Source organism: Schistocerca americana, chromosome 1 (assembly GCF_021461395.2).
Source record: "Schistocerca americana isolate TAMUIC-IGC-003095 chromosome 1, iqSchAmer2.1, whole genome shotgun sequence".
Lineage (NCBI taxonomy): Eukaryota > Metazoa > Arthropoda > Insecta > Orthoptera > Acrididae > Schistocerca > Schistocerca americana.
Genome location: NC_060119.1, coordinates 869,833,423 through 869,855,789, shown reverse-complemented (window position 1 = coordinate 869,855,789; position 22,367 = coordinate 869,833,423). Strand labels below are relative to the sequence as shown.

At 39.4% G+C, this 22,367-nt stretch overlaps 1 protein-coding gene across 6 annotated transcripts in view; it reads right to left on the bottom strand.

Moving 5' to 3' along the window:
• Positions 1 to 22,367, bottom strand: part of LOC124613943 — a 596,835-nt gene that overhangs the window by 263,467 nt on the left and 311,001 nt on the right. For 5 of the 6 annotated variants that reach the window (XM_047142701.1, XM_047142711.1, XM_047142729.1 and 2 more), the window contains exons 3-6: positions 21,935 to 22,296; positions 15,663 to 15,949; positions 12,177 to 12,842; positions 1,336 to 1,869 (exon numbers count right to left, since the gene is read on the bottom strand). In XM_047142701.1, the coding sequence (XP_046998657.1) occupies positions 1,336 to 1,869; positions 12,177 to 12,842; positions 15,663 to 15,949; positions 21,935 to 22,296 (1,849 nt within the window). The remainder of the gene's footprint in view (positions 1 to 1,335; positions 1,870 to 12,176; positions 12,843 to 15,662; positions 15,950 to 21,934; positions 22,297 to 22,367) is intronic. The other variant, XM_047142747.1, reaches the window with a different exon arrangement.

The following is a 22,367-nucleotide window of genomic DNA, read 5'->3' as shown; positions in this document are numbered from 1 at the left end:
TGCTTTCAGTGATATAGACTCTCTCAGTTAATTTTGCCTACACTTCTGAGTTTCCCAGTTGTCATCTTTAGGCTAAGATAATTAGAAGAAATCTTGTCACAGTTTTGTTGCAATATTATGCTGTTAATTGATAACCTTACCTCTGACAACTTCCAAGTGAACATATTTGCTTTTTTTATTAATTAATTAATTTATTTTTTACACCCATCATTGACAGTTTAGTTTTCCTGCTGGCAGTGGTGTAATATTATGAAGTATGAACATGTTAGATAAATGCAGACACTCTACATTAGCACAATCATTGTGTCATGAGTATTGCAATGAATGAACAATCTTTTATACTGTGTAACAGGGATAAAAACTGAAGTTAATGTACAGTTATGTCCAGTAGTAAGCAAAAGTGTTCAAAAATATTACAGACTACACTGGCTAATGGGAAAACATATTCCAAAGTAGGAGCTATTATGCTCATGCCCAACAGTGTAGTGGTTCACTATCTTCTGTATAAAATGAGAAATAAATCCTCACCTGAGTGCCTCTTTTGAGCCTTGTCTCTCAACATCTTATTGTCATCAAGATGGTAGAAAACCAGCTCTGAATGGGGCTATGATGAAGAAAGGAACTGTAAAAGGCTTTGCTGAAATAGTCATTTATGTAATCGCCTTAACTAATCTAGAAAAACAAAGTCAAGGTGGCCGAGAAATTGAGTAAATCCTCTAGCAAAGGAACATGCAGCTATCAGTAAGTCATTGACTGAATCAGAAAAAGCTAGAAATGTGACTTGCTTTGATATAATGTAGCTTCAAGATAATAGTTAGCCTTAAGTATGGTAATTTCCACATGGGTCCTTGATATCAAAGTGACAATGGATAGATCATAATGTTCCAGTACATGCAAAGTGCTTCCTCTCATGACACATTAGATGCATTCTAGTTAATGTTCTTGATCACAGGACCAGTTACATAAAGAGTTTATGGAGAAACACTGGCAATAGCCTGACGATTGCGTTTGCCTGGTACGGTTATTTAGTATATCAACTTACACAGAGCATGCAACTGTTAGCAGCTACTGAAAGAGAATGGTACAATATTTTCTAGTCAGTTCTGAGCCCTTTTTGAGCTGACATAATGTTGATCCCCTGGGTTTCATTTAGCTAGAGGAATGCTCCACGTATCAAGTATCAGTTCCATGACTTTTGTCTGTCACAGTAAGCTGTTCATTATGATTTTGACACTGTACACACTCAAATATTCAGTTTCCATGATTTCTGCCTCATCCAACATCATTTCATGCATTCCAGAATACGATTCTAGTTTTGCATGCAATTTTACCTACCTGGTCGAGGACTGGAATCAACCAGTGTGGTAGTATTTTCCGTGACTGACAGCAGGAGGCTACTGCAACCTGCTGATGAGGAGGTGAGGTCCGCAACAGCTGCACTGCCAGCAGTGCCACTACCACCAAATGTCAGACCAGGTTGGTCAGCAATTTCATCATCAATCAGAAAATCTCGCCCTTCAGAAAGTGAAAGAGAGTTCGAAGCATTGGTAGGTGTTCCCGGACTTAAGGGGCTTGCAACTTCACGAGAATGGGGGTGGGATGTCACTGCCACTGAACTTGGCCGTTCTATAATTTTCTGTGATCCATCTGCATCCTTTTCTTGAGAGTCAACATGATCTGATTCCTGTACTAAGCTGTGTGTATCCAAACACTCTGACACATCTTCTGAAGCCTCTGAACTAGCTGAACCACTGCTTATCATACTATCAGCTGGGCTTCGCTCATCCTCAATTAGTGTTGCAGAAGAGGACGCTGCTATTGCAGCGAATAAAGTGTCCTCGATGGTTACGCGCTTGTTTGGCTCATAACCTGACACAGAATGAAACATTGTGTAACAAATATAAAAATAACATGACTCACAGGAAAAAAATATTAAAGGCAGTTATTTAAAAGACTATTGTGAAAATCTGAGGGAAAACTTGAAATTTAACCAAATTAATCATCACATTATCAATTCTTATATCTTGATAATCAAGAATTATTTTGAAAATTTGTGAAACTGGTTGTCTTTATTTTTATTATGAGACAGGTTAATGTAAAAATCATTTGGCATCATCAAGCTGTAAACTGCAGAATACATTGGAACACCACTAGTGAAATGGCTTAGCAATGATCTTGTACTGAACTATCAAAACCCTATATTTGCTGATGGCATGATCACAGCTCAAAAACAAGAATATCAAACAATAGATGATCAGATTAAGACTGGTTTATTACAGGCACACTAATATGGAATATGACAAAAGCTGACAGCATGCATTTACAGATAGGTAACAAAGCCTTCCAGACACTAAAAGCTGAAAGTGAAGAACTAAAAAAAATAAACGAAACCAAATGTCTGCAAGTTCACTGTTTCTACATATATACTGCAACCAACGGAAATCAACAGAATGACAGTTTGCACAAGCACCTCAGATAAATTTTTACCTGGATTTAGAATTTATATCAATGGGTCAGCATTTGAGAAAACTATTCTATTTATATTCTCAACTTTTTTAAGAAAAGTGAATAATAAGAACACTGCACATACTCAGCATCTGAGTATCATAGTGACATATCTCAAAGGATTGTCAAACGAACAAAAGCTAAAGCAGTAAAAACAACAACAACAACAACAACAACAACAACAACAACAACAACAACAAAGTGGCACGTAATAGTCTGCCCCCATGCAAAACTACTACAACCAACATTCCTCTGAACCTACGATTTTCACCTCACACACATCCCTCCACTACCAAATTAACTATTCTTTGATGCATTATGTTGTCTTCTATCAATCTGTCCCTCCTTTCCGTCAAATTATGATATAAAACTCTTCTCTCTCCAATTCAATTCAGTACCCTTTCCTTACTTGCATGATCTTCTCGAATAAACTTTGGCATTCTTCTGTAACACCACATTTCAAAAGCTTACATCATCTTACTGTGTCCACTATTTATCACCCACATTTCATTTCCATGTAAGGCTGTACTTTAGGCAAAGACTTTCAGAAACAAGTTCCCAGCACTTAAATTTGTATTCAATGTCAAAATATTTATTGTTTTCAGGAAAGCTTTTCTTGCTATTTCCTATTTGCATTTACGTCCTCTTTACTTTGGCTGCCTTTAGTAGACAAGTTTAGTTATTTGGACAGCAGCTTTTAGAGCGTCGTTTCCTAACCTCATTTCCCCAGCATTGCCTGATTTAATTCATCAATTGCACTCCATTATCCTTGTTTTAATATTATAGATGTTCATATTATAACCTCCTTTCAAGATACTAACACTCGCTTCAAGTGATCTCACAAGTCCTTCACCATCTCTTGTCACAATTACAATCTCATACGAGCTTTCAAACACACTGATTTGGAGATTTGTTATTACTGGAAAACTTGTTTAATGTGGATATTTTATTTCGCCAAAGTTTCAATAGAAATGCTGACATGATGTCAGCATCAAGAAAGGTCACAACTGATGGTGCTGCAGCACTGACAGACACTGGCTCAGATTCATCAAATTCTATAGATAGAAAGGCAATTTTTATATATACAGAATGGTGTATATATAGACACACACACACACACACACACACACACACACACACACACACACAGAATGGTGTGTGTGTGTGTGTGTGTGTGTGTGTGTGTGTGTGTGTGTGTGTGTGTGTGTGTGTGTGCGCGCGCGCGAGTGTATACCCGTCCTTTTTCCCCCCAAGGTAACTCTTTCCGCTCCCGGGATTGGAATGACTTCTTACCCTCTCCCTTAAAACCCACATCCTTTCGTCTTTCCCTCTCCTTCCCTCTTTCCTGATGAGGCAACAGTGTGTTGCGAAAGCTTGAATTTTATAGGAAATATCCTGAAATTCACTGACTCATCATCACCCAGGGTGTTTATCTTACACTGTAGGCATTCTTTAAGAAAGAATTTTTCAAAATTAAACTCCTAAGAGGGCGAAATAGGGGATGAAAGGCTTTTTGAAAATATGTTGCTATTGAGGTAATTTTGAAGCTAGAACTACGGAACTGGAGTTTGGTTTCTTGATCAGAAATAAAAGAAATGGAGGCTTAGCATTTTTGGAAATTCAACACCCAAGGGGGTGAAATAGAAGGTGAAAGGTTTTTTAAATAAATCGTTATTAAAGAAAAACTACAGCATTTTTAAAGCTACTTCTATGAAAATTGGTAGTTGATTTCTCAGTTAGAAATAAAAATATATGTGTTTCTGTGTTCTTAAAAATTCCATCACTAAGGGGGTGAAATGGGTATGAACAGTTCTATGAAAATATTGCCACCACGACAAAACTGCTTTATCAGAATTGCATAGAAAAAGAAACAAACCTTTAATGTACTAAGTTTTCAGTAGGCCTAATATATGTTCATAAAATTATTTTTGTTGTAATTACTTCCCAAACATTACTAATTACTAATGACAAAACAGATACCACATTTAAATGGAATTCTATGTACAGGAACATCCATTTCAGGTAACAGAATAGGCCCAAGTGGTTCAGGAAAAGCACAGGATGCTCCTCAGACCAGAAAATTACATTGTGTTTACTGAGCATAGCCTTTAAATAAAAATGAGCCTAATGACAGAACCATATGTTGTTAAGAATGTGTACACTATGTCTGAAAGGTGAAAAATTACATTTTCATTCTTTGTCTGAACCAGTAAGAGTACACAGCATTGTTATTTTATGTGGAAATAAATTTAGATTCATATGAAGGTTCACCAATAAACCAATAGAAGATTGTCAGTTCATCTGAATATCTTTTTGTTAACATACCTAATTGAGGATGGACTGATAGTTCTTGTTCTCCAGTCACTAGATTTTCTCCAGTCACAGATTTTATAAACATAAAATCATTTTGGGCACAACACGCTTTCTTCACAACCTAACTTTCTTATTTGGCGACTGCCCATCTTAAGCTGAATGCAATATCTGTATTTACATATATTCCCCCAGTGTTTCCACAAAGTAAATTTCTGCCAGCACATGGTAAATTAGTTCCAGGGACAGGCTCTGTGTTTTCTAGAAGTTTGCATTTGTGTTTTAACAAGTTTGCCACTGCAAATCCACACCTAAAAGACGACAGGGCTCATTTTTATCAATTTTTTATCTGTTCTCATTTGAATTTTAGTAGTAGGACGTATAGAGTGTGCATGCTGTGCACAGTCACAGTAGGAGCTGGCCACAGTTTGCAAGAGCTGAACACTGATCAGTCGTCTGCAAGCTGTTGCTCCGAGTTTAGTGGTGGCGGGCAAACTGGTGCATCGCACAAGACCCCTCATGTTTTGTTCATTTTGCTCTTGAATTCTGGTATTCGAGCACCTTCTGATGTATCCCAAGTGAGGGAACAGCACTCACCACAGATTAGCAGTTCGTAATGAGTTCGCATCGCTCAAGGTGGAATGTGAATGTGGGAACTGCTCATCTGGCCTTACCTCTTCATCCTAAGTCGATAAGTGGCTGCCCCTTCAGCTGAGTCTCAGCAGGCACACGAGGATAGGGGATTGATAAATTGTAAGGAGCTCCAACATTAAGTGCATTTATTCAGCCCATTAGCGAAATAGCTTCCAGGATTGTGAAGTAGTCCAATGTGCACTCCGTACATCTGCCAAAGGGCCTTATCCAAGATGTGGAAACGGCGCTGCCTGCAGCTATCGAAGGTGCAGGCTGTGATCATCATTAAGTTGTGGTTCATGTAAGCACCAATAACACTTGTTATTTCGTACATGCAGCTGGCAAAAGAGGTGAAGAGTGCTGGCCTCACTTATGGGGTGCCACCAGAGCTTACAATTTGCTGCAATGCACCCACAGTTGATCAGGATCCTATGATTTGGAACAGAATGGAGGTTTTGTCGAATCTGTGATGAGCTTAGCTGCAGATTTCTGGACCTGCATTGTGGATTGGAGAATTTTAGGGTTCCCCTTGGTCGCTGATATGCAGGCAGTGTAATCAGGTCATGTACAAAGTAAGAACGTTCTGAATGCCAAAAGCTGCTGAAGAAATCTTAACGAATTACCTGAATTTACCACTTTCCAGGAAAGCTGTCAAGCAGAAATTATGCTCAGAATGAAGAGCTGAATGGTTAGATGCCATAGGAGGGGGTGTGTTCATTCCAATCGACAAAATTGTGCCTATTGAGGTCAGTATTACTGAGTCTGACTACAAAGTTATATTAGATGTCTTTTCTGGTCACCTGACTTCACCATAACAGTTGTACACTCATTGAAAGAAAGTGTATGTTCAGTAGTGCAGAATACCAGAATGAGGCACATTAGTTGGAGGTGATTTTAACTTACTGAGTCTACACTGGGGTTTCTATGAATTCACAGATTGGTACAGTAGTCTTGTGAAGTAGTTCTAAACTCATTTTCCGAAAACTGTTTTGAGGAGTTAGTTTGACAACCCAAATGCAATGGAAATATTTTAGACCTTGTAGCTACAAACAAGCTGACCTTATCAACAGTGTCAATATACTGATAGGGATTAGCGATCATGATATCATAGCGTCAATGGTTAATGGAGTTAATATACCTATCAAGAAGGCTGGTGAGTTTCTATGCTGAAAAAAAGCAGATCATAGTTGTTAGCATCCTACTTTAACAATAGCACTTTATCATTAACCCATTAGCAACACTAGCTGTGCAGTTAATTCAGTACTCAATATAATAAAGCAGCTACCAACAAAATTGAAAGATTGACAGGCCTAGATACTAAACAAGAATCATACCAGAAAAACTTTCTGCATCCACTTCTTGTCAGTTATAATACTGTCAACCAAAGAATGATTTATTTCCCTACCCCAATTACCAACCACAGCTACAAATAAACATCACATAACACAGGCTTTTACAGTAAATATTTTTATTTTTGGTGATTTTTGTTTTATGTGCATTAGGCTGTTGTCCAAGGCATATTTCTCTGCCTAACATTTTTGTCTTCCAATGCTGGATAGATCTTCTGAGGCTACAGCAACTCAGAAAGCAGTTACCATCTCAAATAAGCTCAACAAGCCGAACAGTTTGTACATATCCTTGCAACAGTCTGTTCATGAGATGACCAGACTGGTGCCCAGTATCGCAGAGTGACACCAACACGTTTTATGGAACTCGTACTGGGGAAAGAGTTAATGCTGTGTGCTTTATTTATCAATGAAGTCCATCTTTGTTAACTTATCAATCTGTAAATCTCATTTCTCTTTAATCAATTCTTCAAACAGGAAGTCTCCCTTTATATGTGGGTTATAGCTGTGTACCATTTGGGCTATTCTCTTTTAACATTACTAACTGTACTTATGTTATATGCTGAGTACTACTGCCATCCTTACAACTACTGTAACAAAATGTCTAAAGATCCAGTATATTTCATTGAGGAGAGGGAACTGTAAATCAGGCAACTTTATCCATCATCTTCATAAGCAAACCATGGGAAGACGAAGTTGTCTCTCAATTTGGTTGTATTCTGTCGATCAATGTGCATTTATTTACCCGTGATTCAGTGAGTTTATCTTTAAGTCAATTTCCATTATACAGTAAAGTACATCAAGGTCATGGTATACTGTCAAAATTATATATATGAAGAGTGTTATTAGATGAAATTAGTGTTCTATTGAAATAAGAAACTATATCATCAAATACTTGGAAAAGAAAAGTTGTATATGACAGCAAACATATAAACCAAATACAGTGATAGTTGTTAAATCAACATACAGAATAGAAATGCACTGCACTTTCTGTTCATTGAGAAAATAAATGCATTTAGCACTGTTTCTGGGCAGCACATTACATCTTTAAAACACCGAACTTATACTAAGTGTTTTGTTGGCCAAAAAGCTTCCCCCATACAGAGCTGATATTCTAAGTTTCTTTTCTATGGTGGTAGATTTTGAAGCAGCTAAGTATTGCAGTAGCAGCAGCAGCAGCGATGGCGACGACATTGCTGGTCCAAGTCCGGTTGGAAAAGGGGAAAAAGTGGAGGGGGTGGGGGAATGAAGTAACACCTTAGTAAAAAAAAAAAGGTAGGGGGAGAGGGGTATTTGGCACCAGATCAAAAAACCCTGTGACAGCCCCTGGCTAGTTCTAAAGAAAGATGCTATGAATGGCTTTAATGGGCAACGAAGATGATAATCTTGATAGTGGAAGTGATGGAACAGCCAGTTTTGCACAAAATCTAGAAATGTATCTTCCTGAGTGAAGTGGAATGCTAATCAGTGTTTGTTCTCCATTTTAGGAGCAGCTATTTGGTGGGCATAAGTAAATGCCCAGAAACCAAACCCTTTTTAATTTGCAAGTTGGGAGGGGGGGGGGGGGGATGACGACCAGTACCACAAAACTCACACTTCAGCTTAGAAGACAAAAATGATAACACAAGAAATGAATTTATTACCCAGAGCATCAGTCAATCAGCTGGATTTAGCTGGTCAAGGTGATCATGTATACAAGAATCTGTGCTTTTGCAAATTCTCTAAGAGCAAAATGCCAATACTTTACTTTCACATTTAATACAAATACATTATTCAAAATTGGCAAACTCAAAAAATTGAAAGACATGCTAGAAAAATTCCAAATTAAAATCCTTCCAATCCAACAGATACGCTTTACAGATGAAAAACATTCTAACACAGATAACTACAGAATTTACAAAAACCTGCAGCAAATATCAATAAGAAAAAAATTGTAGTGGCTTGCAAAGGCTTTGCAACCCATAACTGCATCTAAGACAGACTGACTGGCTGTAACTCTGTCAGTCTCTCACATAAAGCTTTGACATACTCAGTTAAAATGAACAACAAAGCTTATACCCAACTCAATGCATATGCATCTACAAATGAGTAAAAGAAGGAAAACCCTCAAACATCACACGAAGATCTTATTGGGTGATATTAATACACAACTGGGCAAAGAGGAAAATTTTACAAAAAAAAAAAAAAAAATTTTCAGGAACACATACAGAACAAAGGTGGAAAAAAAAAGGCAACACCTAGTAGAACATAACATGTGCATAGGCAATAGACAAAAAGATAGAAAACTGAAAACAAAATTCAGCAGTAACATAAAATCAGAAAGGTGGCACATGCTTCTCAAGACAGAAAACAATCAGTAATGGTGCCCTGAAGATAAAAACTCAATTATGATACAAATCGATTAAAACAAATAGAACAAGACTTCTTCAAAAACAATACAAAGAACCTTTACAATACATCAAGAAAATATCTAACATCCAGTATGTGCTTCAAAATATGAGATGGGTCTCACACACACAAAAAAAACTGTAAAGTCCTTGTGTACTATTTCAATGCAAATCCCCAACAGAGGAAATCCACTTTTGCGAAGTTCATGCCTATAGATTCAAAACTATTAACAATCAGGGAAATACCACATAATAATCAATTACCGAAAAAGAACAGTGCTCTAGGAGAATAAGGAATTGTCACACAACTCTGGAAACTAAAGAATGAAAATTTAAGACACAGAATCTTCATGATCTTAGCACAAATCTGAAATCCCCACTGAATCGAAATGAGCACTTATCCGTTAACTTCACAAGAATGGGGACCAATCAGACCATATCAATTACAGATGGATGTCCTTCCTACTGGCCACCCCCATAATTATCTCAAAAGCCCTCTTAAACAGGCACAAAAATATTGAACCCACAGACAAGTGTGCCAGCCATCTTACAACAATTGAAACTACAACACTGTCAAGTTTCCAGAAACACTAAACACAAAAGAAATAACAGATTAGCAAAAATAATAGAGCCAGCCACAGGTACAGAAAATCATTGGGAAGATTTTTGTACTCTTAAATAAAGAAGGAAACTGGATGAAGAGATCATCATTAGAAATATAGAAACACTAGGCAGAAAAAGTGACAGATTCAGGAAAAAAAGGATTACATTTTATGGACACAATCACAGGACAAATGAGAACAGATGAGAACACAAATTTTCAATGTCAGCTATTCAGGCAGGGTAAAAAAAAGTGGATGAATGAAGTTTAAGATGATTGACAACTAAGCGTGACAAAATATTGCAAAAAAATTGAGAAAAGTTCAAAAAGACCATCAACATATTTGAATTTAAAACCAGAAAACAAAAGAAGAAGAAAGGGTAGAAATGGACAGAAGAGCAAAGGGAATAATACACCAAACACACACAGAGTGTGTGGGATGAGAGAAAAAATACTCAACATTATGCAGCAATTTAATTTTATAAATCTTTTTTAACAGGAAAAAATCATAAATAATGTAGCAGTAGTAGTAGTAGTAGTAGTAGTAGTAGTAGTAGTAATGATGTCATCTATTTACCTGGCAATGTGGCTTCAATCATCCTCTTCGATATACCAACATCTATATACGAAATAACACAGACAGCCACAAGAATATCAGCGATGGGAAAGAACATGAGCAGCTTAGCTAGCACAATCAATAGTGTTGAGAAGACGAGAGAGATTGCTTACAATTATTCAGTATCACATCAAAAGAATCCTTTTGTACCAATTCATTCTGGACTATCAGTTTGCAATCCCACATTTATCCTACATATTCATCACAAAACAATATTAAGCTAGAAGATGAATGCCTCTTTGAGAGCTGAATGGCAATTTGTTTAGTCCAGCTGCGAGTAAGATGGCAAGGAAAATATTTTAGTGAACTCCTCCGAGATGAGAGTTATTTAGAGCAAAAGCACCTAACAGTGCACAATAAGTTCTTGAACCCAGAATATAGGAAGAAAGTACTTAGTAATGAATAAAAGATGCACATTTGGTTTCTTATAAGAAAAAAAGAGATATCGAATCAGTTTCCAGAAACCTCAGAACATCAACAATACACTGCCATGAAATGTGTCAAAAGAAGACTGGGTACTAATATAAATAATATGGGGTTTGCATATTTTCTGGTACCAGAAAGGGTGATGCAAAACACCACTGAATGAAGCAAATGGTATACTCGAATGTAATTATTCCCTTTAACACCATTTTCTTTCTGCTTTTACAGAAAATCAAGTTTTACAGAGCTGCCCATACCGAAAAACTGAATTCCAGAAATGTGAAACTGCATATGCCTATTAATACTATCTTTCATACGAATCCCCCGAAAAAAAATGTAATGGTTTTCTTGAGCACAGTATAAGCACACTATGTACTGTTGCACAAAAATGCAACTGTGGAATACTTGCAACATTTAACTGTTGCTCCAAATGTAGGAGTAAACTTGTCTCCTATTCTCTTACTGATATCTCACCTCTTGTTCTTGGTGGTGGTTTTTATTTTTTCTTCCCATATTTACCTATCTGAAATCAGCATCAATTCTTTCATGCATGATACTGCTGTGTAACTTTTACATAATAAAACAATTGTACAAAAAGTTTTGGATGAATGGCCACATTGTTACGTCGTACATGCACTATACTCCAACAACAGGCCGAGTTTTCATCATCAGGTGCACTAACACACTGATGCTAGGAGGCTGCAGCAGTCTTATTTTATACGTGTGACAAGTGAGCTCGTGTGACATTCTAAACCTCCTGATCTCGATCCTATTGAAATCATCTAGGATGACATGGAGTGAGATGTGTATATTTAGGGTCCAGCTTCAACCAACATCCTTAAGTTTTGAACACTGTTTGCAGGATTATGGGACAAGATGGCTCTCCAAATGCTTTCAGTTCATTTTGCTACCACTGTCATGCCAAAAACAGGTGCAACGTGTTATTATGCATGTGCTTCAAAATTAATTCATAATGCATATTTTTAAATGTTTGGATTGGTGGGCAGCCATTTACAATGAATCAAAGAACTACCAATACAAAAACTTTACAGCAAATTAACTTATAGAAATCAAACAATTTTCAAACAAGGAAAAGATCTGTGCTACCAAACAACCGATTGCAGCTATGTAAACTTCATTCCTTGATCAAATCACTGGCGCAAATCACAACTACAGAGGTATTGTTGTCAAGAATCAGTTAAACTCAACACAAAACAATATTCAAGACGTGCTGCAGACAGGATAACTACAGTGCAACATGCCGAATTTCCTCCTCACTCTAAATATTGAGAAAAGGTAGTATATATTGGGAAAAGTACAACAAATGTTTTACAAAGTTGGAGCAGTCCACCCACCTGCTGGCCTAGCATGGTGCAAGTTGTGATGACGTGCAGCTAAGCGACTGACAGACAGATCATCTGAACTGTTGGTGTTATCAGTGGCAGATATTGACACAGGGCAATCATCACCCCCTTCTGAACTACTGTACCCCTCTGCCATTGCCTCACCATGACCCCACAAATCTTCCTCTGGGCCTCCACCAACACTCAGCAGGTCACGAGCAGACTTCTCATTTTGTGCCCTGTCGTCAAATACTTTTGCCTCTTCTGTGTCCAAACTACAGCTATCATCATCTCGGTGTTCCTCTGAAGATGGAGAGGAGACACTGTTTGTTGCAATAGAACTTTCATCAGCTGTTCTGCAGCCCACATTACCGTAAGCCGGTATACCTGACCCCTGATATCTGATCGGCCTCCTGATCCCGCTGGTAGTAACAGCCTTTTTGTTAGATGCGGTATGGTAGTTTGTTTTGGGCAGTGAGATGACTGATATTTCAGTAATAACTGTCTGTCCATCATCTTCTTCATCTTTATCTTTGTCTGTTATATCTCTGACATCAAAGCTCTTGTTGTTGCCTAAGACTACTTCAAGGTGACGAGCTTTCCTGCGAAGACCAGCACTAGGACTGCGTTCCAGCTGCTCGATGCCATGTAGTGTGTCAGAATCTCCATTTCCTATACCTGCAGGAATAAAAATCACATTTATTTGTAACAACCTAAATGCTTAATCAATAACAATATAAATATCACACATAATAGCAAATTTCCAATGAGATTTGTTAAACAGACGATGGTGAGCATCCAATTAACACATACTGAACTATAATACTTTTGGCACTAATTAAAATGTTTTAAGTAACTGAAAAATAAATGTGAATAAAGAGAAATGTTATTAAGAAAAAAAATCATGTATGCGAACATGATATAAAGTACACACACTGAAATGTCACACTCAACACATTTTCCTACTTCAATGTTAACTTTTTGGGAAAAAACTAACTTTATGTTAGCTCGACATACAGCAGTGGAATTGTCAACTTAGCTGCAAAATGTAGTGCAGTAAACTAAGTTCAAGACAATTTATGGGGCTGGTATGTTCAAAAAGAAACCGAACTTTTTAAACAGCACACCAACTGGCAGATGGAACACACTGTGACTATTGAACACAAGAAGCGGCATGTTTAGACAACTAATTGACATTTTCCTCATTCCCCTCTGACCATTAGTAAGCAAGCTACAGCTGCTGAAGTGAGCATGTGCACAAGTCGCTTGTCAGATTAGTGCCAAAGTGACAATGAAAGTTTAAAGAGCAATGCACACATGTGCATCTAACATCTCTACAATACTTGAACAACCGAGCATACGAGGCAGCACGAATGTGTCGCACACAGCGCTATGAGTGGTTAAAGCACTTTCTACAGGGCAGAATGTCATCCAAGTCTGGGCAACCTTCCACATCAGCAGATGATGACCATGTTATAGTTCATGCTATAATTTGTGGAAATAATCATTCAACTGCTCGAGAAGTTTCTGATGAATCCTTGCTGTATGCCGGAAGAGGCCTGAATTGTGAGAAAACCAAACTTGGATCTGCATCATGACAATGCGCTGGCTCACGTGACATTCCTTATCTGCAGGTATGTAGCAGAACATCACTTTCCCATTATTCCCCATCAACCGTATTGTCTGAAACTCGACCCCACAGACTTTCCCCGTTTCCCAAGCTTAAAATCACATTGAAAGGAGATCATTTCCAAACTGCAGAGAAGAGGGGACTATTTGAGGAAGACAATGTTTAAAATTTTGTGTTGTAAGCAAAAAGATGTTTTAGCAAATGTCTTGTTTCCTTTTGAACACAGCTCATACGAACACTGAGCTTATGAGTGAGAATATAGCTCTTCAACCTAAATCCTAAGTCTCTCGTCTGAATAAGATTCTTTGATGATATTTGCAGGAACTTGACTCTGGTCACGACACTTTAGCCTCATTCCTCCACAGCCCGAACAGCACCTGTCCCATCTATTTTACTTGATCTTCCTGAGGCCAGCATGCCACATACATTGATGTTTACCTCCACCTCTTCAGTGGCTCTCTAAAAACATTTATTCACATCAAGCCTTCCAACCATCAGCAGTACCACTGTTTTGATAGATGACAGCACTTCCACACTAAAAAGTGTGGATGACGATAAGGTTTTGTGGTTGCACGACAGCAAAGCCTTCAGTGATCGTACTAAAACTTAATGACGAGTAAACTTTTTAAAAATGAGAGCCTTGCATAAAAATTTCAACAAAGTCCTAAAAACTTGTGCACTTTATGGATGTAGAGAGGCATCAACTTTTCAGATGAACCTTCTACATGCTTTACGATGATAAATACGTGATAAACCACAATATGTGGTCCAGAACTGATATTGGATGCATTCAAATGCATAGATGTCTCAGGTGGACTAGCCATGCAACATCTCTGACAGTTAGGTGTTAATATTGTACAAGACACAGGACCATCCAAACTGTTGGGAGAAAAATAGAGTGATCTAGGCTTCATGGAAGTCTTATGAGTAGATAGGGAAGTAAATATCCATTCAGACAAAGCCCCTTGCCTTCGTAAGCCTTATACGACTGAAGCACACCAGGTTCTTCAGAGGTTACCCACTAGTGACTGTTCTGCCTCAACATCCATGCCTCTCATTGGTGTGCAGCACACCTTGAGATTGAGTTTTTTTTTGAGAGATCTGTACCATTCTCACAATCTGGGTAGTAAAACCAAGACCCCTGTTCCCTGCAACACACAACATTCCACCACTGCACTGCATGGTGGTCACTGCAGAATACCCAGAGCTTATGGTTGCAAAGGGCTGGTGGTGCTCGCCAGTCCCCTGCTCAAGAAATCCAGATTCACTAAGCTCGTACTCAGCAGACAAATGATGAGCTCCCATAGGTGTGTGTCATTTAGAACAACCTGGGGGGTACATGTGGCTTTATCGAAAATACCATGCACACAGCAAGCACTACCTCGCTCCCCTATAATCTAGTCACCTGTAGATGGCATCCCTGCACTGATGAACAAAACTTTACTCAGTATATTGATGTTCTTACTAAGGTCTTTCTTTACAAATATGCAACACCCTCCAAATGTAGACCACAAACAGATCTGTGCCTTACCTACATATGCCCCTAAACCTGGAACCAGCTACAAGAATATACTGTGTTAGAAGATCTATGCAACCTGCATTTCATTTTTTTCATATTCATTATTCACCTAATGATAAACCATGAGAGAGTCATATAATTAGGCTCAAATGAACTGCTATGGCAAAGAGGCAAATGTTTTCCATCATTACTATCTTTTCACAGTTGAGAATTAACTCTTGCTCTGAACACGAAGAGAAAATCAGATATAAACTAAACAAATAGATAATTGGATTTTTTTCTTTACACACTGATACATCAGTTCTGAGGGGCAGAATAAAATGCGAAATGTAGCTGTGAGCACACTTACCAATCCCTGAATCAGAGCCATCCTCTCGGCTGCCAGAGGATCCAGAGCCCATACGACCTGCTCTCTTCTTATTGGCTGCCGTCTTGGCATTCTTTGAAGGAGCAAGGGACTCCGTTTCCTCGGCATCCACAGACGTCAGCCTGACAGGGTACTGAGGTTTTGGTAAGAGAGTTGTCTGCAGAGTGAAGCGTGTAGCACATGTAGCATTATTTGGCTGTGGAATGGCTGATCGCTTTACTTGTCTGTTGCTGTCAGGCACTGGTATACTGCTTACTGCTTCCTTCGGTCTGTAGTAAAAATCAGCAAATACAAACAACTAATGACATAAATAAGATGATTAAGATGCCACTGCAAGAACATTACAAAGTTTCATCAAGTGGGTTTTAAATTTTGAGCACTGTTCTCTAATTTGGATACAAGATGTGATAATATCTTTAATTCTGTTTACATATCTTTTACAGCTAGACAGTAGCTAGACAGGTTCCCTACATGAAATTACCCTCACAATTTCCTGATTTCCAGACAATTTTAGCGTTTTCTCCAAACAAATTTCCAGAGCTGAAGGATAAGAAAATTTTGGTTGTTGAGCAAAAAAGTAAGGACTTCTGCATTTATGAACATATTGTTAACTCCAATTTTAAATGAACAGATCGGAAAGATAAGATCTTATGGGTGAGACTGCATGTTAGTGAGAAACAAACGGGCTTCAGATCAGCAGACCCTACCAACCAGAGGTAGGAACTGGCCCACTGCATAATCCACTTGTGTGGTCAACTATTCATGGCTGTAGGGTATGAACTGAGACCGTGGTGATCAAGCCATGAAATGGATAACTAGTGCAAATACTCAGATCCAAAGAAACCACTCCTCGCACATTACTGCTGTTCTCATTGGCAGCTGCCTGGGTAACAACAAGCAGTGGTGGTATCACTGACTGCAAGCTGGTGGAGATCTGAGGAGGGGAGAAGTCGTAGGTAGGAAGGAGTAGGGAAGGGGGCGGACAACACCCAGCAGCTCCTCGGCTGTGTCCAGCCAGTGACAATGTGTGGGCATCTCTGTAAGCAAAACATTTCATCTATTGAGTAAAAAAGAGATTTTTCAGTGTTTTTTTTCCCGAATTTCCCTCAAGTTTCCCTGAGACATTTGAAATTCCCTGATTTCCATAACTTACGGAAATCTTTATAGCATGCAAGTGAGTGAGTGAATTAATTAATTAACTGAGTCATTAATTAAGACCTTTTCCTTTACACAAGCTCCTGAAGCTGTTATGTCCCTTCTGGAAGCCAAATACTGTATTAGTTTTATTGTCACAGTTTAAGACCTTTATTTGCATTCAAATCATATTTTCTCTCTCTTGATGAATTCCTAGTTTAAGGTTCACATTCCTTAGATCAATCAAAAATTAAATGACATGGTAATATTACTCTTACAAGTGGTGCTCAATTGCATTAATGTGTGGAGGTAAATCCATCATAAATTGTTTTATAACATACTAAAAAAAATTGTATCTTTATAGTACTTAATGTTTAGAGAAACTTTTACTTTAATTCCAACATGCTTGCAATTATCTTGACTTTACAAATAAAATTGGTGAACAGCAACTGGAAATAAAGATGATGTCTTGACTTTCACTAGAGCGCAGTCTTCTATCCTAATACGTAAAATAGCATTTCAAGTGAGAGAGAGTAAAATGGATTAAAAAAGAGAACTTTTCAAGCTAAACAGGCAGACTTCATTACAGTCTCATTTACTATACAACATTATGCATGGAGCAAATAAATGTCTAGTACATTAACTTCCTTTATGACAAGTTTTATACATCACTTTATAAGCATTACTGAATTACAACTTTCCAATTTCTATACTGTTAGCCATTAAAATTGCACCACATTGAAGACAAAATGAACAAATGTTAAACTGGCATGCAGTACCTGCTTGGATATGCATATGATTAGAATTTCAGCACAACTGCATGAAGTAGGTACATACAGTCTGTAAACCTATGGAAAAGCATGGCTACTCAAACTAGGGAAAAAAAAAAAAATTATCTGAGGATTCCAGATATAACAAGGAAGATGGTGTCAAGAAGCTCCTGATAAATTAATGGTGAGCGGAGGGGGGGGGGCGAGGGGCAGCATACCATAATAACGACTTCTTTCTTCTCAGCTGAGCTATATACCAGCCGTAAGTAGGAGTTTAACCATTGTTTTTTAAACATTGATGTATTATATGGAGTAATATCCATATAAATGACACACCTTGAAATATTAAGTATATTAAAATGTATGGTTTTTGAAGCTAAATAAAATTTAACTTCATTGCTAGATTAAAAATACAGGATTGCCTGAGATTTTATGAAATTTCTGAAATTCCCCGAGCTTTCCCTGGTTTTTCCAGGTAAAATGCAATTCTCTGAAAATTCCAGGTTTTCCAGAAGAATTGTCACCCTGTGGAAAGACTATGCAGAAAGTTTCTGATTCAGGAACCACATATGAGTGTTGGCTGTTTGTAGAATTGTTTATGCCCCATACAAACACATAAGCGTGTGTAGGAAAACCACAGCATGAGAATAATGACCTATCGCAGTTGTGCAGTATTGCTGCTCATGTTGCCCTAGATACCACAACCGTTATGTGAATATGGAATTAATGGGTTCAGGAGAGCCGTATTCAATATCATGCAGAATCTCAATGGCCCCACACAACTAATGTCCAAGAAGGTAGACATGAGTTTTCTTAAACCTAGCAAGCTCATACAACCACATCACATACTACAAGTCAGGAAATAAATTGCTTCGCTGCAACATAAGTCTCCACAAAGGCAGTGCAACAATGACTGCAGCACCATGGACTATCGCATAGTGACTATTGTTGCAGCTTTCCTTTATGCAGCAGCAAGACTGGCGTGTTGATAGTGGTGTGCCCAACAACATCATGTGGCACCACATCAGGTTTTTACAAGGCTCCTAGTTTTCCATACAGCATCAGAATGGAGGTATCTATATGTGGGTGCTTCAAGGAGAGCAAGCATTGTCAGACTGCATTTGTCACCGTCAAACGGTCCCAGCACCGGGTGTGATGGTACGGGATACCACTGGGTACACAGCATGATCACCTCTGGTTCACATAGCGAGTGATTTAGAGAACAGGGTTTACATTTCTTATGTATTAAGGATAGTGGCTGTGCCTTATCATTGAGGTCTTGTGACCACTGATCTGGCTGCAAAGGCAAACTGCACTTAAGTGAAATAAATCTCTCTCTCTCTCTCTGTGTGTGTGTGTGTGTGTGTGTGTGTGTGTGTGTGTGTGTGTGTGTTTTTATCTACTTTAGACGCTCCTTTTGCTAAAAAAATAAAAAATAAAAATAAAAAAATCACTTGTTAAGCAGTCTTTTTGTTGTGTCTGTCTGCAACTCAGTATCTCCACTATATGGTGTGTAGCAATGTGTCGTTTTCCAAATGCTGGGTGCTGGGAAAGTTGAAAGTCTGCCACAGATTGGCTAAAAGTGGGCGGTCCAGCAACGGCTGGGCGACTGTCACTTGGGAGCCACAGCAACACTGAGGTGAGTCCTCGCAACAGAGTAGGTAACCATGCGTTAGCCACGTATGGTCAATGCGGAGCCGGCAGAGAACAACTGAATCCCTTCGAGAGGCCTGCACGGAAGACTTCCACACATTCATAGTCTCCTTAATGACACACAGTTTGTTGTGCATGCTGTTATGCCATTCCATCTCCCAAAGCCGGAAAACCTTGCGGTGTAAGACAGAACGCCGGTCAGCTTCGGAGATGCCTATCTCCAGAAGCGGTTTCCGCATTGCCTGTTTGGCCAGCCTGTTGGCAAGTTCATTGCCGGGGATCCTGACATGTCCTGGGGTCCACACAAACACCACGGAACGGCGGGACTGTTCCAGGGCATAGGTGGACTTCTGAATGGATGCTACCAGAGGGTGGCGAAGGTAGCACTAGTCAATAGTTTGTCAGTTGCTCAATGAGTCAGTACACAGAAGAAATGACTCGTCAGGGCATGAGCGGATGTACTCAAGAGCGTGAGATATGGCCGCCAGCTCTGCAGTGAAAACACTGCAGCCAAATGGCAAGGAGTGGTGCTCAATATGTCCTCCATGAACATATGCGAAGCCTACATGACCATCAGCCATTGAGCCGTCAGTCTAAACCACTTCAGAGGCCCAGAACACGTCAAGAATTGAGAGAAAGTGACAGCAGAGGGCAGCGGGGTTAACGGAGTCCTTAGGGCCATGCAAAAGGTGCAGACGAAGCTGCGGCCAAGGCGTACACCATGGAGGCGTACGTGAACGGACCGCAAGTAGAGGTGGTAAAGGGAAGGACTCCGGTATGGAGAAAAGGGACCGCACGCAAACCACAATTGTTAGCTCCCATCTGGGCCGCAGGCGGGAAAAGGAGACGGTAATTCGGATCCTCAGGGGAACTATGAATGAGTGCTGCGTAAATGGTGAGCAGTTGGGCACGTCTGATCTGCAATGGAGGGACACCAGCCTCCACCAGTATGCTGGTCACCGGATTTGTCCTAAAAGCTCCTGTCACTAATCGAACCCCACAGCCGTGCACAGGGTCGAGTAAATGCAATGCTGAAGGTGCAGCCGAACCATAAACCACACTCCCATAGTCAATTCGGGATTGGACAAGGGCTCTGTAGAGCTGCAGCAGCGTACAGCGATCTGCACCCCAATTGGTGTTGCTCAGGCAACTGAGGGCATTGAGTTGCTGCCAGCACTTCTGCTTAAGCTGACAAAGATAAGGGAGCCAAGTCAATTGAGCGTCGAAAACCAGTCCTAGGAACTGAAATGTCTCCACTACAGTGAGTGGATCGTCATTAAGGTAAAGTGCGAGTTGCGGATGAACGATATGACGCCAACAGAAGTGCATGATATGCGACTTTGCGGCTGAAAACTGGAAGTCGTGGGCTAGAGCCCCTGACTGCACCTTGCGGATGGCTCCCTGGAGGCTCCGCTCAGCAACAACAGTAGTGGAGCAGCAGTACGAAATGCAGAAGTCGTCTACATACGGAGAAGGTGAGACGGAGGGCCCGACAGCTGCTGCTAGACCGTTAATGGCCACTAAAAATAGAGAGAGACTCAATACAGAGCCCTGCGGGACTCCAATCTCCTCTATATGGATGTAACTATTGGAGTCACCAACTTGGACACTGAAAGTACAGAGCGACAGGAAGTTTTGTATGACTGTTGCCCTGTCCAGCATGTCCTTAAGATCTCTCATACACTGAAAACATTTAATCAAGAAATTTTTGATTGCTTTTTCTTTCTATTTAGTCAAGGGACATCAAATGACTGGCAACCCATCACTTGCCTGTCGCTACTACTGAAGGACTATCACAGAGTTGAAGGACTATCACAGAGTTGAAGCAGCTTCAAACAATGTCTCCTTATCTGTCATCCAAGCCCAGTTCAATTTTGTCCCAAGCTCAGTTAGAGCCATTGTTGCTGCCAGTGATTGCAGCTTTGTGTACTAACTTTCACACCCTCTACACCTCCAAATCATGTACGAATGTAATAAACGTAAATGTGATAAACGTAAATGTGATCCACAGTAGTCTGTAATGCGATGTTTGTTTAATCGTGTGATTAGCTAATTTCGACTATGTATCGTTGTCCAGCACGCACGTAACATCTGTATTTCACGTGATTTTCAAATCACTCATAATTACAAGTAAAAAGTAGCAGTGTTCTGTCATTTTACGAAAGGATCCACACTACAGTGACACCAGCATTCTGACAAAGGCCTTAATGGCCGAAAGCTATGATTGTGTGAATCTTTTTATTGTGCCTATCGCAACTCAGCATCTCTGCTATACGGCAAGTAGCAACTTTCCTTCCCTCTTATTGTGACACCTTTTAAGATCGTATTCTTAACTTTGCTGCACATACAACAACATCGTCTTAAATCATTTCCCTTATCACGAGGAGAAGGGCATGCAAGCCCAGGATGTTGAATGCCAAGCGCCCCCTCTCCCACACCCCCTTATTCTGTTATTTTGTTCTGTTTTTAACTGGCCAGTAAATGCACTTCTTCTCTTTAGTATGTAACAATTATATTAGAGTAAAGAGGAAAGGACAAGAAGCATTATACATTGCTTTGTGTTTTACAACATGACATATTAAATAACAAGTCATGCAAGAAAACTTTTAAGAGGAAAATGTGTTTGTACAGTTTGTTATAAAATCACTCTTAAACAGTATATATGAACAGAACACCGAAACAACTTTAAGAACTTACCTCGGTATACCAGACTGTGGATTTCGCCCTCCTCCTTTGGACCTAGGTTTCTCACTTCCTTGGCTATCTGTTTCAACAGTGCCACTGTTGTTGTTATTAATGTTGCTGTTATTATTGTTGTTGTTATTGTTGTTGCTGCTAGTTGTATGGCTGTTAGTAGTGATGGGTGATACAATGGGAATGTCACGGTTGACGTCTGCAACCTTGTTGGTGAGAGAGGGCCCTCTGAATCCAAAGCGGTTTGGCCTCAGTGATGCGGATCCACTGCTTACAGTTTGATTGCCGTCAATATCCCTCTTCGGACGTGGCAAGCGAGGAGTTGATCTGCCGGACTGGATAGGACTTATAGCAGTCAGTGATTCCTGTAAGAAACGTCACAGTTAGTAAAATATATAACATTTATAAACACAAAACACATCACTAAAGAAAACCT